The sequence below is a fragment of the Belonocnema kinseyi genome, chromosome 3, assembly GCF_010883055.1.
Source record: "Belonocnema kinseyi isolate 2016_QV_RU_SX_M_011 chromosome 3, B_treatae_v1, whole genome shotgun sequence".
In the NCBI taxonomy this organism is placed as follows: domain Eukaryota; kingdom Metazoa; phylum Arthropoda; class Insecta; order Hymenoptera; family Cynipidae; genus Belonocnema; species Belonocnema kinseyi.
Window position 1 is genome coordinate 62,755,927 of NC_046659.1, and position 19,330 is coordinate 62,775,256.

Here is a 19,330-nt window from a genome sequence, read left to right on the forward strand (position 1 = left end):
CACTGTTAAAAATGTTTGGAGTTTTACCACACATCTACTACAATTCTACAATACAAGCGTAAGGTAAAATTGCAACCATGGTATTGGAATGACTAAATTGCAATACATGTATTGTAAGTGTTGTAAATCATGACGTCATCGTCCAGCATTCCAATACATGTATTAGAGCGTTTGTAAGACTAAAATTGTACACAGGAAATTACCAACAGTCAAAATTACTTAAGATGGTGAGTCAACGATCCGGGTTCACCGGGTCGAGCACCAGGTAGTTTAATACGTATTCTACGAGAACTTTAAAAATTTTAATTTCGTGAATAATGAAAACAGTTCCAAATAGTTAGTCGACGACCCGGGTGCACCAGGTCGCACCGGGGTATCATAGCACGTCATCTACGATAATTTTTAAAAAATTTAGATTGTTTCAACAGCCAAAATAACTAAAAATTGTGATTCGACGATCCGCGTGCACTAAGTCGAGCACCACGTAGTTTAATACGTATTCGACGAGAATTTTTTCAAAATTTAGATTGTTCAAACAGACAAAATTACTAGAAATGGTGAGCCGACGATCCGGGTGCACCGGGTCGAGCACCAGGTAGTTTAATGCGTATTCTACAAGAACTTTTTAAAAATTCAAATTTTGTGAATAATGAAAAAAAATCCAAATGATTAGTCGACGACTCAGGTGCACCAGGTCGCGCCCTAGGTCGACTCTAATTTTTAGTAATTTTGGCTGTTAGAATAATCTAAATTTTGAAAAAGTTCTAGTAGAATACGTGCTAAACTACCCGAGGAGCGACCTGGTGCACCCGAGTCGTCGACTGACCATTTAGAATTGTTTTCATCATTGACGAAATTTAAATTCTTAAAAAAGTTCTCGTAGCATACGTATTATACCACCTGGTGCCGGATCTGGTGCACCCGGATCGTCGACTCACAATTTTTAGTAATTTTAGCTGTAGAAACAATATAAATTTTGAAAAAGTTCTCGTAGAAAACGTGCTAAGATACCTGGGGCGCGACTTCGTGCACCCGAGTCGTCGAATGACCGTTTGGAATTGTTTTCATCATTCACTAAATTTAAATTTTTTTAAATTTCTCGTAGAATACGTATTATACTACCTGGTGCTCGATCTGGTGCAAACTTTTTTCGCGCGGGCAGAAATTTGTTTCCTAGGAACAAGTGTTCTCAGAAATGATTTAAATTTGTTGTTCTAATTTTTCTCTTCAACAGGCGTCGAGATATCCAGCTACTAGTCTTGTATTATAAAATTCCAAAACATGTAAGGTAGCATACCAATGCCAGAATTTGGAAACTACAACATTGTGTATTGCAGCGTTACCTTACGTTTCGGAAATAAACTTCCAATACATGTAGTGGAAGTTTCCAACAGAAATTTTTAACAGTGTAGCATACTCATTCTGTATTCTGATATATGCATGTATGTTTGCATTCGAATTGATCCCGCCATCTTTAAATATATCTTTATGCTTTATTTCTCAATTTCAGCGTCACGAAATCTGTTTTACAAGACCACCAATATTTGGATCGCGTTCCCTCAATTTGCATGAAAGAGTCAAGCTGATATTGTAAGGAAACTTTTCCTCATAAAAGTAGAATTGTAAATTAGAATTTATAAAGAAAGAAGGAAGACCAATTTGGAAAAGCAAAATATTGTTCCTTTCAGTTAGATGATAAAAATCAGGAAACATTTCCTTGTGGTAAAGGTGATCCACCTCTTTCTCTTTGTGAATTTGTATGACAACTTTCCGAACTGATGATTTTAGTTAGAGGTAGATATAGGATTTAGAATCATTTAGAATGGCTTAAAATTAAAGTCCCACCATAAATCATGTTTTCCTTTGCTAACGACTAATTATTGAACAATAGATAGATTAAAGGCTTCCGGATAATCTGTAATCCTTTGAAAAGAATACAAACAAATAAGATTCTTACCAGTGATATTATTAATCTTATAAGCTCTTGAAACTTGAGAAATATTTTTTAAATACAAAACTCAACATTATTAAATAATTTATTTGGATTTTACTTCGAGTGTAATTTATAGAGAATGAGCGAATTAAAGCCACATTGGCAGTTGTTTGAGTATCCTATAAAAAGTATTTGTTTTTTACAACAGGACAAAAGAGAGTGGTCTTTTCTCGAATGAACCTTATATGTTTATATCTCCATGCCACTGGTGGAATACGAATATTGTTATTCGGGCAGTAAAAGAGTTTTTGATTAGTGTTTTGAACATCTTGAAAGCGGGTTTCTCGGACCTCCATTTTGCTTTCGTTGCCAACACCTTGACGAGAACCAGTAGGTAATAAAAATGGAGCAGAGTGGTAAAAGCGAGGCACTTTGTATTTTACGATCATATTTGAATTCTCCGTCGAAGGGAGTCTGACATAGTTTACATTCAAGACAATTGCTACCATAGATTACTCTATATTAAACTACAAGTACGTCAATCCCATTTTTAAATTGAGTAATTCGAGTCCTAGTTGTAATCTCAAGTATATTGACATTTCTACTTGACAATTTGATATTTAACAATTTAATGAACCTGGGACGACACAGGATTTTTTTACATCTTCAGCTTTTATATTATTATTTTATTACTATTTCATCTAAAACTCATTTGCATGCGGTTATTTGTCATATCGATTAGGCGAAGAGGGGCATTATGACAAATGATGATTTGTCCGTAAATGAATTGTAAATTTTGTGACTGTTGAAACATTTGTGGGATACTCATGCGCCTCGAACATGGCAATGCCAATTCATACATAGTAGTAAATTATAATTTTGATTACAAACGTCTATATCTTCGCGAACACGCCACTTACGTTTCCAAACGCCATTATCCCGTCGTATTATAATGCTTGTTGTATATTCCAGTATACGAAATGCACAGTTCCGCAATTATCCGATAACTTGCAGTAAATATCTTGTTATTCGCGATATTACCGGTTTCTATTTCCTGATACTGATATATTAGGCTGGTGTTTCTCATCGATAAAAATTAGTATACTTAACCATAGAATATTTTATTTTGTTGATAAATCATTTTTACGCAAGAAGCAACTTTTTCTCTTTGTAATTAAAATATATGTTACTTTCAGGACTGGGACTCGGACCCCAAAGTTCAGAAGAGGCTCATGCTGCAGTCTTAGCCGCTGCTGCCGCTGCATTACATCACCATCACCAAGGTGCATCCGGTGGCCCCACGATGAGGCCCCTCAGACACCCTCTGCCTCCTGGCATGTTACATTCGGCCCCTCATCCACTTGGCCCCCATCATTTGACTGGCCCCCATCATCCCCTAGTCCCTCCTCACCCAGAGGAGGATGGAGTCGTCGATGACCCCAAAGTCACCTTAGAAGGCAAGGAGTTGTGGGAAAAGTTCCACAAACTCGGAACTGAAATGGTCATCACGAAAAGCGGCCGGTAAGCATCTAAATTTTTTTCTTTTTAACATCTAATCTCTAATGGAACCTTACAGAATTTTTGTAACTGGTTTGGCCGAAACACGACATACTAAAATTGTGCGGGCGGTGCACAATTTGCTCAAATTTTTCGGGCGAAGAAAGTGAAAAATTCGAAGTTTCATCGCACGTGCTGAATTCACATGCAAGCATTTAACATGCTTGTAGAATATACACATATAAGCGTGCAAACTTTGATAGCGGTCGATAAACGCGCTCTCGCACATTGAAAGTGCGTTTATTCCCCATTTGCGTCGATAAATAGTTGTACCAGAGTGAGTTCATTTTTTTTTTTGAATATCTCAAATCATGAAATTCCACACGACAGTAAAAATACCCGAAAAATATAAAATCTTTAAGTTTTTAAACTTTAAAACTTACGGGCCAGAAAATTCTCTTTTCTAAAATTTTTTCGATTTTTTATGATGATTCATATACAATATTGCTTATCTAGTAATTTTCTTTGATCTAAAATTAGTTGCATGTTGGGGTGAAAATATAGGAGAAATGTAGTTTGTAATATGGGTCAGTTGTGAGGGAAATAAGGGACAAGCAGTTCGACTGTAGAAAGGAGAGAGAAATATTCGAGACAAGCGATCTCGAGAAAACGGCTTCCATATTCGAAGGCAACGAACGTGTGCATATTTACACCTATAAGCACACGATCCTCAACGACAGGGAGTACGTCTTCGTGTAAAGCACGTACAAAGATATCTCGATGAGGCTCGCTCCCTCATCGCTGAGCAATTGAAAGTTCACTACCCCCTTACGTTTCATACCCCCCAGCGTCCACTATTCTGCAACCCCTGATCAGCTCCCTTACTGTCATCATCCTCGATACTGTCATCGACATTCACCAGGAAAAAAAATCTTAAATTTACTGAACCATTCTCATTATCAATAGAGATTACAAGAAAAAACTGGGGAAAAGATTCGTTAGATTCATAAAAAATTGATTTTACGTTTTCGAAATAAGTTGAAGGCTTATAGTAATTTAATAAAGTTCATAATACTTGGTTTATTGCTAAGAGAAAATCGTCCTAATGTGCACAATTGTAGTTAACTTTTGTGGTGAGCATGTCTGTAATTGTTTTTCAAGTTCACTAGAAACGAGAGTTTTGAAGAGGGGAAAACTTGATCAAGTTTATCAAAAATTGATAGAGTATCTTATAGCTTGCATCTAATATTAATAGCGAAATTCTATTTTAGAATTATAATTACGAAACTTATAGGATGAGGGCTAAAGCAGTTTCCCCATAGGAAAGGATTATAGTTATAGAATGAAGTTATTACGATTGAGTTGTATGTTTGCGTTAAGTGTTGAACTGAAAGGGTGAGTAGGGGCTCAACGCGTGGGTTTAGAGTTTATCGTATAACAATTGTATTATTCCCAGAAGAAATATCGATCATATTTAATCATACATCTTTAAACATAGAGACTAGTATCATTCGGAAGGTTGATTTGGTTTGAAGAATAGAAGTATTGTAAAAAACCCCTAAATATTTTTAAATTGGTCTCCAACTGTGTGGACATAGTTAAGCAAACCTTATGATGCTGAAAATTTTTTCATAATGAAAATTCAGATGTTCCTTTAAATATTTGGAACAAAATGTGACCAATGTGTTTATCTTTCATATAATGCTGAATTCGATATTTTAGTGCGATCAAGAAAAGTGAAATGAGTTGATAAAATTCAAGGTATCTGAAGTAATTCAAAATAATGTGAGTCAATTCACGGGAATTCAGAAGTATTTGGCAGAATTTGAAGAATTCTAATGAATTAAATGGAATCCAGGGAAACTACGACTACAGAAAAAACTAGAACATTTAAATTTCTTTTTTTTTTTGAGATTCCAATATAATTCTTTTAGAATTTTCCTTTTTTCATTTGTTGATATCCAATAGATGGCGATATAAAAAATTATCTGAAATCGTCAATTGTTTTAAACATAACCATTAAAACCGTCACATCTAATGTTCATTATCTTCCTTCCAAAAATGACTAATTTCTATATTATAACACTCTATCTATATTATAATGTAACATATATATCATTTTGGATTCCTTTACAGCAAGAGAGGTTCCTTTTTTTGCAGCTCCCTTAAAACTAAAAATCGATTCTAATAGAAACTCTAGTTTCTTCTATGCTGATCAAATTGAAGGGAATTCAGGGTAATTGAGACTATTTGCAGTTACAAAATCCTTTTAAATTAAAAATCTAACTTAAATTTCAAACCCTGGTAACAGAAAATGATTTTTTTCACTTTTAACTGGATATTCATTTTTTTAAATCCTTTATATCCTATTTTTATATGCTGAAATAGTACTTTTAAATAATTAAAAAAAACACATTGAATACCTGTTTTTATAGTATAGCCCACACTGCCGCCCAAACTAAAAAGATACATAAATGACATTTTTATGAAAAATGAGTTTTTGGTATCGTTGGATTCGTAAGAGAAAGCTGCATCTGTGTTAATAAAATTCATTAGCTATTAATACTTATTGCAAAAACCGATTATTTATAATTTTAAAAAGTCGAGAAAGTTGAAAAATATAAAAGAAAAAGATACACAAAGTTCTTTGCTTGTCATAAAAGTTGTACAAGGAAGGCAATACGCCATCAGCATACGAAAAGAACCGTTCGCCCTACGTATCTTTTAGCCTTGTAAATTAGCTCGAACTCTTATCGGAAATCCATGGGAAATAATTCCCGCCTAAATTCGGCTATACACTAGCATCGATCGTTTGGGTACGTTCGGAACAGCCACTAAAAACACAGTGTCCCTTACGTATGTTTTGATGTTGTATTTTGAGGCTGCGCTCGAGCTCTTCGACAAAGGCATCGTCCGAAAGTGACTTTGTGTTCTTTTTGCCTTGTATTTTTTACTTTCTGCGACTATTTAAACATCGCAAGTCCATTTTCCAATAGAAATTGTTTAAAAAGTCCATTATTTGTTGCAAATTATAAAAAAGCACATTATTTTTACCTAAATAACGTATGTTAATTATCAAAAATTTTATTCGATATCAAAGTTCTTTGGGCAAGAAGTCTTTCTCGATTTTCTCAGTTCGAGTCAGTTTGGACTTATGTATCTTCTTAGTTTGTACGGCAGCACAGATATTTGAAACTATAAAATTCACGGAATAATTAGGATAGAATTCAAAATCGCCACGTATCCTATAAGTCACTTTACAGGTATTTAAAATTCGGATTCTAACATGATTCTCAAATAAATAATACGCCTACAAAGCTAAAGAACTTGATTAAAGGAAAACCCCAATTTGAATTTTATTATTTTTTAAACTGAAATTATTTATTAAAGTTGTAGCTAAAACAAGTATATATTGTCCAATGTAATTCAAGTAAAATAAATTTCTGTCGATTTCAGAAAATTTAAGGGAATTCGAGCCAATTCTATATTGAATTCAATAGAATTTTTGTACATGGATTCGCTTTGAATAAGCATAAAATGTCCATTTGGTTAACTTCACATAAAGGGATGACTTTGTTTATCATGTTACTTTTTTACCCTTTTTTAAATCTTTTTTTTTGTCATTATCTTGAGAACTGTTCAAGCTATTTGGAAAACATGGATGCTTGTTGTATTCACTTAAAAAAAGAAGAAATATGCGTCGACTTATGTCGTGATCAATACAAATCAAGAAAACCTGACTTTTAAACCTCATTTTGAGCAGTGCTATGCGAAATACATTAAAATACTTTCTAAAAGAACATATGAACATAAAAAATGAACTAAAGTCTAACATTGAGAAAACATACTTTTTGAAAATAACCAAAACTCTGCTGAAAAGAGCCAAGTAAGACTGCTAATATAGCACCTACAAACTTCGTTGTAAAATTTGACCAAGTTGTATTGGCTAAAATTTTTTGATTAAAATTAGCAACCTACTTTGTTACGTTAGCCAACCTCATTCTGTTGCAGTAGCTAACCTGCTCGGTTACTGTGACCAATGTACTTGGCTGTCGCAACCGACTGCATTCTCACTGCATTCATTGTAATAATATTCTATGATAATAATCTAAAAATAATTCTCCACCTAATAAAAATGTTTATTTCTTAAAAATAATTAATTATGCACTACAAACATCAACTTATTCATTTAAAAATGTTCATATCAGAAATAATAATTTTTCGATTTAGGGGCATGTAATAATTTGTCGTGTGGTCAATCAGGTACAGTTCAGTAAAAAAAAAGGATTCGGAGATACAAGAAAATATCATAACGGACGTTCCTCGACTGTTTTTGAGGCATAATAACAAACAAAGTTTATTGTGCTGAATTAAAATGTTATGCGTGTACATTATTTTGAGGTTAGGGTCGTTTTTCAGCTCTCTCTCATTCTGATAATGTACATCTCTGTCGTACGGATGATGTCGGTAAGCACTCTAGAATAATTATGGGAGAGAATTGTAACAAAACACATTTCACGTAACTATTTTTGACGCGCAACTGAATCCTACCAATCACAACCAAAAATGAGTGGAGTCGAAGCGAAACGACGCTAATAACGATGCTAGGGATGGCTCCTTTCTTAACTGCGCAAACAACGGCCCCTTCGACTGTTCTTACTGCGACACCTGCGCAATTCTGATAAAATTATATCTCTACTCGGTTAAACACTCGCAACTCAACTTGGTTCACTTTCACCAAGTTCAAAACCACTTAGTTGAAACTTATCAACTTCAATTTGTTAGATTCAGCTACTAAGAATGTTAAAAAAGAACCCAGTAAATTTGTTTGATTAAAAACAGACAATATCCTTGAGAAAAAATAACAAGCATATTCGTTGTGTAAAAAGTGACTAGTTTGCTTGTGAAAATATAACTACTAGGTGCAGCTTGGTTCAAATTTATTACAAAGCATTTGTTTGCTTTTAACCGAAAAAATCGTTTTATTTTAGCAAAGAACTACTCATTCAAATTTTGCAATATCAAACTCATTTCTGACAACCAAGTAATGTGTTCTTTTTTACCATTTGACTTCAACCATTTTAGCTCGGCTGTGATAGCAACAAGCACATGATTACTTACAACCATTACTCTGTTCTTTTGAAATAACATATCTTTAACCGAGCTACTTATCCAGCTCGGTTAACGGTTCGTTTTCTCAGTCAATCAATTTTACAATTCTACTAAAATATGATTACAATACAAATGTGATACAATCCTACTAATTGTAATTGTCGCACTAGAGTACTTTAATTTTAACAGTTTTCTATTTTTTTTAGTAGAATTGTACTATCAGTGTCACAACTGACTGAAAAATATATAATAATAGTAATGAATAACCGCTTAAGACTGTTAGGAAAGCGTAATTCAAGGGCATTGCGGCTGTTTGTTGAAGGTATTTTTTTAGGTGATCCTACGCGGCTCGAATCGCGAGTTAGGCAGCCTTGTGCGGAAGAATGTCTAGCTCCATCTTTCCGGAATTTGCTCTAAATCAATCTGCATCTCGGTAAACCGACTGCGGCTTCCCGGCGGGCATGAGGATGGAAGACACACACGAAGAAATTCTCGATTTGCTGACATCAACACACGCACACGTATAGAGTCGTTAGAACGCGTAGGCGTTTACCCAGTGTGTACTTTCGTACTGGTCGTCGCGTTATACGAGAGCGGGTATCAACATAACAACGGTGGTCGATAATTACACAGGTTGAAATTACGCGCCTTGGCCATCTCTGACCGTCCCGGAGCCAGAGCGTCGTGTGGTCTACGTCTCAATACCGTGTCTGGTCTCGCGCCTACGTAAGAGCCCCTCACTCACCCACTCACACAAATTCTGCACCAATTCACTCACATCTTCTCATTTTCATCGTGTGGGTTCCTCACGAACAGGAGTAAGAGTAGCGCCCCAGGGGCGGGGGGTTGTTCTGGATGGTAGGGGTAAATGTCTAGAGGGGGTATAAGCAGAACTCCGGGGTGTGGAAGGAAGTCTTAAGTATAGGGCTGAGTTAACGATGTTTGTTTTATACATTGGCAGCCTCTTCGAACCTGTAATCTTTCTAAACGAGATATTACCAAGGGGCCCGTTGCAAAACCCACACCACTTCTTCTTCTTACTGCGACCACAGTGGTGGCTCCTCGGGACTCGGGAGAATTTTCGCTGCACTCTTGGTCCGAAGAATCCTCGGAGGCTCCTTCGAGTGAGCCTCAGGCTCAAAATTGCTTTCCATTCTCCTCTCGATCCTAAATTACCGGCCATTCACAACCTTCAGCACCCAGGAATTACGTTTCGATTGGGTGGTTGAGGACCTAAGATCGCGCGAGAGATATTTCCTCATCGGTAACACGCGGGTTGGGACGCTTCTCGCGTGGCTTGGAGGATTTTTTTCGTTTAATGCGAGTCTCTTTACATTGCCTAATCTGGCGCGTACCCCACCAAGAGCATAATGACTTACTGGAACGTGCATCTTGGTCCACTCTACTACAAGTTAAGGATTTTTCTGGCGCTTACTATGGAAGAGCCAGCACAGTGGAGATCCCTTGACTCGCCGACTCGTTTGATCTTTAAACCAAACACTTGGGCGCCGACCAAACAATCCACAAAAAGTCGTAAATTCAAGTGGCACGAGCCACTCAATTTTGGAAAATAAGAGTCATTTAGTATGCTAATGGGAACTTGATGAGATTATAATCACGAAGACAGTTTGTTAGGACAATATTTGAGTATTGATGTAGGCCTCTTGTAGAAATGTAGATGGTTATTATTGATATCACCTTATTGTTCGAAATACCTTACTGTTCTTGATAATTCCTAGATCATAGAGCATGACTATCATTCTGCACATAGCCTGATCATGATTGCTGTCATAGTTGCTATAACTCGTGATCATTATCGTTCTCATCGCTTGCTTCAATGAACAAGCTCTCAGACTCTGACAGACTATCTAGCAGTCTCGCATTAAGTTATCAATCACATGACTCTTTAGCGCTAGTAATGTCTTCTCTTCTTAGAAAGTTGAAGACTCAACTCAAAACATAAACATATAAGAATTTGTTGATTCTAGATTTATCAAAACTATGATTCCAATTCAAGTTCACGCTAACCGCAGTATTTTTGCATCCCATTCAGATTATCGTCTATCATGTGATCTTCTTTCTAAGCTATCCACGTTTCATTTATAATTCCCATCTCTCCACCTTATACTGCACTCACACCCTCTTCCGCATTTGGCCTCGCTGCCTCTGCTCACCCTCAATCACATTCGCCTTCTGAACCTCTTTTTCCCACATCTGGTATAATCCAGCTTTCCCCGAAAAGTTTCCAGTCCTCTCTCTTGCCTCTGGCTCTTGATCTGCAAAGTGCGCCTCTCTTCCTCATTCTTGGTGATGTAAGGTGAATGCGTCTCCCTCATCGTATTTGCCCTTTCTCGTGATGTCTCTCTCATTTTCTGATGAATGAGTGAGAGGAGGGTTAACTCAAGATCCCAAGGGTCGCGCGTCGAGCACTGCTCGGTAATTAGCCGTAGTGGCCTGCACGCGTGTGAGCTTGAAAATACGTTCACGATTGTAGTGGAAGTGTCAGTGTCCCACGCGTCGTGTATCGACGTTTCCGCGTCCTCCTGAGCTCCGCATTTCGCGGTGCTGCGCGGTTGTGTACGACGCCACCGAGATGGGGGACTCTTTTAAAGCCATCCCTGGTAACCACTACAACCCCCGCTGTCATCAGAGCCACCACATCACCACCACCACAACATCCACTACCATCTCTGTCTTAGCTACTATATATAATTGGGTAGTATGGGTTCATAGTCTACCATACTTTCTCTAAAGAGAGGTGCTGCACATGCATACACATACATATATATTTACCGTATATTATGGATACGCCTGTTTCAAGAAAACCACGAGACTTTTCCGCTCCTCTAAACGCACTCGTGACATTCCTCGTCTTTAGATTCTTTCTTGCTATCCATTCGCTTTCTTCACCTTCTCATCCCTTTGGGTGACTTCTTTTAATTAGGTTACTCCTTACTCCTTCCTCGGGGAACCTTGCAGCCCTTTCTTAAAGCTAGGGGATCTTTTCACTCGCATGTAGATTTAGCATTCGAAAGAAATGACCAAGGTTCCAGACCTTGAGGGTGACCTTTGGACCCGGAAATTATAGGCACGTTTTTTATTCTTAGTTTTAGTAGAGAAAATTACCGAATCACTTCATAAATATCGCTTAATATCATATGATTGCAAAATTGAGATTTTGAAGCACTTGTATAAATTGATGACTGTTAAAGGTTATTTAGATGTCTTTGAATTTTCAAGACCTCAATTTGAACATTTTAATTTTTATATTTCGTACAAAACTGTATAATTTTGAAAATAAAATTTCTCAACATTGTTTAATTCGTCAATTAGGACTTTAACTTTTAAATAATTTTTAATTCATAATGTTCATAATCATTATTTGTTAATAGATACATTTTTGTAATTTAAGTCTTTGCAAATTCACTAATTTGAAACTTAATCATTCATATTTAAATAATTTCAAATTGAAGATACTCAATATTTTATAATTTCAGTTTGATACTGTATAAGTTGGACAAATGTAAACTACTTAGAAGCTTGTAAAATTAAATCTTTCAAAATTATACACCAATTTTATTGAAATGCATCCTTTTCTACAGTTAAAAATTTGTTCAATAGTATTGGATCTTAGATTCTATAAAGTAGATCCTAAAAATGTATGATACTATCGCCATACTAAAATTACAGCCATTACTGCCAAAGTGGCAGTAATGGCTGTATTGTATGCTACTCTGTTTACATATATGACGAACTGTAAAATTAAAATAATGACGAATTTTTTTCAATCTTAAGTGGTCAGCTTATATTAGATTTTGGATTTTGGACGATATCTTAGAACAACAAACTTAAAATTATTTCTGAAACCTAAAGTCAGTGATCACTGTCTTAGATTTCTTTCCCCACATACATGATGATCTGCAAGATTATAAAATAAAAAATTTCTTAAAAATTCTTCCGTCCTTCAACACGATTCTTTTCTTTACCCGCATATGCATTTGGGCTCTACCCACAGAGTGACCGAGCAACATATGGGTAGTCGTTTCGTAACTCGCAAAACGTCGCGTGACTACATCGATGCGTGTAATATCGCGGAACATGGAACTGGTGCACGATATCGAAGAGCGTCAACTCATAGACTTGAAAAGGGGTACTAGAATTAGATAACCAACGCTTAACGCTCGGGTTAATAAAGTAAAAGTCAATGAATATTGAAAGCCCAACGATATCTTCTGGATGAATATATTGAACATATACATAAGCCAATATATTTAACGACTCAGCACTATCAGCATGCTTTTCTTGTCTAAAGCCATGTTTGCACGTTTTCCGCAAAATTGCCTTATTACACGACACCCCATATTTGTTTTTCATAAACTTTGCTCACGAGAAGGTGCTAAACACCTCTCGTGTTCGTGCTTGAATCTAAAACTGAGAAATACACACACAACTCTTTCTTTAAAATAAAAATGTATTTTAAAAGATCTCTATCAAAACTGCTATATGCTGAATTCATTAGGAAGTGTGAAGGCGTTCTTTGCGGCTGCATTCTTATTTGCTCATGTCTATAGAAAATGATCAATTATAAGCTATAAATTGTAGATTGTAGTAGCATGGGAGACAAGCATGGTACAGGTTTGAAAATTATTTGTGGACGAAAAAAATATTGATGTGAAGCTCGTTGACAATAGAAGGTATGAATCGACGTGTTGTGAGTGAAGCGAGGCTCTTCTTTATGCTTTTTTTCCTTTATTCAAACGTGAACGGCCTTATCTCCATAGGCACTTTGCAGCTCGTTTCAAGGCTACGAAATACCATGCACGCGATTATGAGATACTGTATCGCTTTGCACGCAATGCCGAATAGCACGATGCGTTTCGACCGGTGTACGAAGAGCAAGAAACCTTTTAAACCGAAAATTAAATTTTTTCCCTGTAACTACTTAAGTTTAAAGACTACAAATGAATCAAGCCACTTTTCTACTAAGTGAAAAATATTCTCTTAAATTAATCAAATTGTTAATTTGGCACGTAGTTCATACAGAATTTTGAAAGCAAAATCTTGTGGTTAAATTAAATAATATAAATGTATTATCAATAGAATTTATTCAATGAAATTTTTTCATTTTCGATCGAGAGATAATGATTTCGAGGAATATGATTAATCGATTTCAAATTTGAAAATATCATAATATCTCTAATTTCAACTTTTCTTCATGAATGAGTCCCTACATTTTTTTGCAATAGAAATTCAGGAATTTCTAGTTCAAAATTTTATGAATAAGGCGTTTCATATTAAATAACTGAAGCCGGGATAGTGAAACGCTTCTAAGTCCAAAATCATGTATGCATGCGATAATCTAATGGGAATGGTGATGAACGTATAGCACCGTTTAGGTTTCTTTAGTATTATAAATAAAAATAGTACACAAATCGGTCATTAATTTATTTAGTTTGAAACCTTGGAAATTTAAAAATATTTGAATATATACATTTAAATTCTGAACGTTTAGGGTATAAAATGTCAAAAGCCTAATTTTTATGAAAGAAATAAGTGTAAAAAAGCGCGAAAGTATAATCATTGAAGACAACTGACTTAAAATCGGTCCTGTTTCAAAAGTAAATACTTCTAATTATATGACTTTAAACAGCGCGCCTTAAAGAAATGCAGATAACTAAACAATTCATAGTTTAAAAGCTTTATCCGAAGGAATAATTCTATACTAGTAATCTTACAAATTATTAAAAATATTTGACAGTGAAGTATTTTGGAATGGATCATGCAAAATTTTAAATGTGACTTTTAACATTGAGTTGAACATTTTAAAACTATAAGTCTTTGAACTAAAGTATTCGGAATATAAATTGAAAAATTACTAAGAAATATAAGATTTTCTAATTTTAAATGATTTTGGTCAAAAATCCGAAACTTTAAAAATTTAACTATTACAAAGCTTTTAAATCGATATTTTAAAAATAATGAACAATTTACATTGACATTCTTCCATTTAAAGTATTGTCGAATGACCTAATTTAAATGTCAGCTTTGCAGGATTAAAAAATGTCCACGTTTAAATATTCACAATTTCGATTTTGAGTATCTTATAATTTGAACAGCTTAAAATTCAAAATTCTTTGATAAGCTTCAAGCATAAACAGTTTACAACTGAAAGAATTAACCAACCCAAATTTCAAATTCAGTGTTTAAAAAAGGTATAAGATTTATAGCTTTGAAGCCATTTTAGAGCCATTTTTGAGGCCGTTGAGGCCATTAAGGACATTTTGTGAGGCCATTCATATCAGAATTGTAAAAAATTGAAAATTTGAAATGAAAACGATAACAACTGTAAATTATTATTGATTGAGGGCTTTTTCGATCACAACAAGTATGGCCACAAGTACAGGTTTGTTTGTTTGTAACTTTCAAAGAATTCAAAAATAAATTTTAAAGTAATAATTCTGCAAGTTCGATCATTTTCAATGATAGAACCTGAATTTTTTCCGATTGGAAGTTTTTGCAATGTTTCTATGGTAGTATTTAAACTACAGAGAATCATTAAGTCATTTTTTATTTTCTATCGAATAGGTGATACCCTGACCTAAATAAATTGTCATCTTCAGTTGGGGAAATAATAACGGACGCCAATCATCCCACTTCTCGAATCACGAATAATTAATTGTAATTGCAAAGGAGTAAGGATGTTTTCACCACAATGCACACGTACGTCATACACTCATGTTGGCGATAACGAGCAACCGCGGCGCACTTTATTCCTCGTAAAAGTACATTACTTCTGTACACATACTTTGATGCCTACCTCGCGGACAATTTATTATTAAACGAGAATGATTAATAGCTTCGTTGAACTATTTTATGAGACCTCTCTAAAGCTGGCTTCTGGTCGTGTGAAACTTTGACAGAACAAGTAGTCATTTACCTTTTTTTAAAGATTTTTTCATCTTTAGGAAAAAAGCAATAATAATACATCATAGTGAATAATTTTCAATGCTAAATAATTTCAAAGTAAAAGGATTCAAGTTTCAAAACAAACCATTAGATCTAAAAGTAAATTATTTTTTAGTATTCATAGATTCAGCTTTTAATCTTGACGAAATGGGTTGGCAGTGATTTATCTTCAAAGTTCTCCCACTCGTCGACTTGATCATGCTTTAATAGTAGGGTTTATGATTTTTTTTATGATTTATAGAGATATATTGTTTTTTTTTACGAGATTGATTGCAAAACGTATAGTCTTCTCTCGCCTCGAATTTCAAGGCATTTAAAATACGAGGAATGACCTGGTCAACTATTGACCAAGATTAATTGGTTTCTGAAAATAAAAAATATAATTTAGTTATTTCTGCCGATTTAATATCAAAATTAAAGTCAGATTTGGAATAAATAATTTATTCTATCTCGTGGATTTGAATTTTTACCTGGAAAATATACAAAGAAAAGAATGGATTTTGATATGAAATCCTCATCATAATCTGATAAAGCTTTTTGAACGCAATTCTCAGTGACTGTAACAACTAATTCCCACGTCTGTTTTTTGCCCCGAGATCTGCTGGCGAGATCGATTCCTCGTTATATCTGTTTTACGGAACACATGTTTCGGCGCAAATCTTCGCGATCTCGATCCTACAGAGGGAAAGTGACCCGTTTAACTGGAGGATATAATCGAAGCGACAGGCATATTCGAGGATCGAATTCCAACTGAATATTTCAATTCGAATTTGGCAAATCGTCCATATGTGAGTAGCTCAAAGAGAAATATATTTTAACACAATGACGCAAATTGAAGGAAGTAGGATAACTATATCATGCTCTCAAATTAAAAATTATATTATTATTTCTTTTAATTTTTAAAATTAAAAATCCTTATCTCTTTCAATTTTACACGCCGATCAGCTTTATATTCTTCGAAAATTTAAATATTCTGTACTAAAAACTCATAAAATAAATAAATATAATAAATTCATAAAATAAACAATATTTTATTGATTTCAAATCAGACCAACCTTATAAAAAACCAACTATAACTCCATCATCAATTTTGATCAAACTCCAAATTTCCAATAAATAATAAGACATCAGATTCCATCACAAAAAATCTAAACTAGGTCCCGACGAAAAGTCACAAGGAATCGTGTGTAAGAACTACTATGTTGGACGATTGAATTTCTAGTCGCTGCTCACTTTTCAGCTCGACCAATATAGAGTTCGATTGAAGCACATACTCACACAAACTTGGAAAGCATGTTTCGCATCACGCATGCATATAGAATCCATATATACCAACACAGGGAGATTGGGACACGGTGGCTCCAGGGCAGCGGCCCTTGAGTCGTATCGAAGAGAAGGAAGAGGGCAGAGGGACAAGGACAGAGAAAGAGGGAGATAGGGTTTAAGACAGTAGGTGAAAGGGGGAAGCCCGCAGAATCATCGAGAGAGAGAGAGAGAGAGAACAAGAATGAAGAAAAGAGAGAGAGAGAGCGCAAGACAGATGGAGAGAGTGAGACTGAAGAATGAAGCAAGATAAAACGAGAGAGAAAAAAAGAGACGAGACGAGAAAGAAGTGGGCTAGGGGGCAGGAGTATGCAACCCTTTTATATCATACGTACACGCGTTCAATAGAGACACGTCACGTCTTCATTGCGACCGCTCAGGTTTTATTTTCTTCTCAAAAGTATTCCATTTTTACTATTTTTACCTTTCATCCCCCTACCAAAGATAATTGATTCCCTTGCTAAATTGTAGCTCATTAAAAATCTTCAAATCCCCTGTAGTAATTGATAGAGGATTAGAACACTAGCGCCCGCGCTGAGATAGAGACTTTCAATATTTTCTTCTGATATAATGATTACAGTTGATTGCAAGTGATTAAAGGTGATTTTAAGTGATTACAGATAATTAAAATTGATCGCAGGTGATCACAAGTGGTTGTAGATAATTGAACGCTGTTTCAAATGATTGCAGTAGATTGAAAGTGGTTACAGATGATTTCAAGGTTTTCTATAGTTAATTTTAAGGGATACGCTTTATTTCACATGATTTGAAGTGATTTCAAGAGTTATGCACCACTCGAGAACCTCTCTTGAGAATATTCCTAAAATCCAACTATTTCTCACCTGCATAGCAGTCCAACCTTCCATTTGCTTTGTCTGCAAATGAAGAAAGTCCAGAAAGCCACAAACGGTAAAATACTCCACTAAATTATACATATACCTCTTGTCCTCACCGTGGGTTCTTTCTGCAGGGAAAAATTCTCATTTTCATCGCGATTCTCGAGGCTAATTGACACGGTCCCCGAAATCCCGGTAAACGAAGGCACCGAGGTGGCAAGGAAGTCGTACGGTAGTTGGCGGCCAATTTCTGAATGCAAATACTCGCGGTGTCGAGGGGTAAGTCTGAAAAGGGGGTGGTATGCAAATAGAAAGCTGTTACGAGCGGTTTTTCCCTCCCTCTCTCGCACCCCCACACATGCAAAGTGCAAACCCTTCCATTTCACCTCTCTTTCACTCACTCATTCACTCACTCACTCACTCACTCACTCACTCATTCGCTCTCCTTCTCTCTTCCTCCCTCAATTTCATCTCTCTCGTTTTTGTTCTACCTTCAAGTCCGGGATAACATCAGGACTAAACCCCCCTTTCATCGCATGTATATCCGCCTAAGTATACATCAGAGCGCGTGAATTCTATGCGAAATGCCCGAGATAGATGGACGTTACGTGTTGAGAGGAAAGCTGGAATAAACTCGCTACTAGTTCATTCAAGCTTTTCGCATTTTCGTGACAAAATACTGCACCGCGTTTAAAAAAAAGTCAACACAGTATTATACTGTTCTAGGTTCTACTTTCAACTATTATTCTTGGGCGTCAAGAATTATTCGAAAATCTTCTCGCCGTCGCAAATTCAGGTTTCCTCGTTGACGATTCTTTTCTTCTTTTTCATATTCTTGCAATGGAAAGCGAGATGAATGAGGATGCTTCGGCGTGAATCGTGCTGGATGGTGTTATGCATGAAGCGAGAGGCGAGAGTATTTACGAGGAGCAAAAGACCTCTGAAGAAATCTTCTTTATTTCTTTTTTTTGGCTCTTAAAAATCAATTCGACAGCACTGTTTATATTTTAATTTGGTAGATTTTATACCTTATAAAATTTATGTAATCGTGTTTATAAATTTGCTTGAGAATTGCTTTTAATGGAGGAGAGAGGTGTAGGTAGTAAAATATCTGACTTGAAGGACCAACACGTTGACGTTACAACGTTCAAAACTTTTGACAAAATGTTCAAATTGAAAGATATTACATTACAAATGTTTTAAAACCTTATAAGTTTCTCTCGTTGAATCTCAAATGCACCGAAGTGAAATCGATCACATTTAAAGGTTGAAATTGAAGCATTACAACTTTAAATTTAAAACTAAATTGGATTTTGTTTGAATGTTTAACCGAGTTTGTGTTAAAATCTTTAAAATCTTGATTAAGATTTTGTAGGTTGATTTTGTAGTTACCATAAAGGAAGTGGGAAAGAAGAATTGTTTTCTTCACGAATGCATCTTATTTCTGTCGTGCGCCTGGTTGATGCAATTTCTGGGTCTCTCATTTTTTATTTTTCTTTTTGTTTCCTGCTTGCTCGTCTTCTTCGATGTGGTGTCAGGTCGGGCCCGGACGGTAGGCAAAATTTTCGAGCGATGACTGCGGGGTAGCCCGGTATAATTTAGGCGTTTATAGCTCGCCAAGAAGAAATAATAATTTAGGGGGCGTCTACCGCCTTCACCCCTG

General features: G+C 35.6%; 1 protein-coding gene across 4 annotated transcripts in view; it reads left to right on the forward strand.

The window, feature by feature from the left end:
• Positions 1 to 19,330, forward strand: part of LOC117169103 (optomotor-blind protein) — a 99,397-nt gene that overhangs the window by 12,531 nt on the left and 67,536 nt on the right. For all 4 annotated transcript variants that reach the window (XM_033355241.1, XM_033355244.1, XM_033355243.1 and 1 more), the window contains exon 2: positions 3,130 to 3,454. In XM_033355241.1, the coding sequence (XP_033211132.1) occupies positions 3,130 to 3,454 (325 nt within the window). The remainder of the gene's footprint in view (positions 1 to 3,129; positions 3,455 to 19,330) is intronic.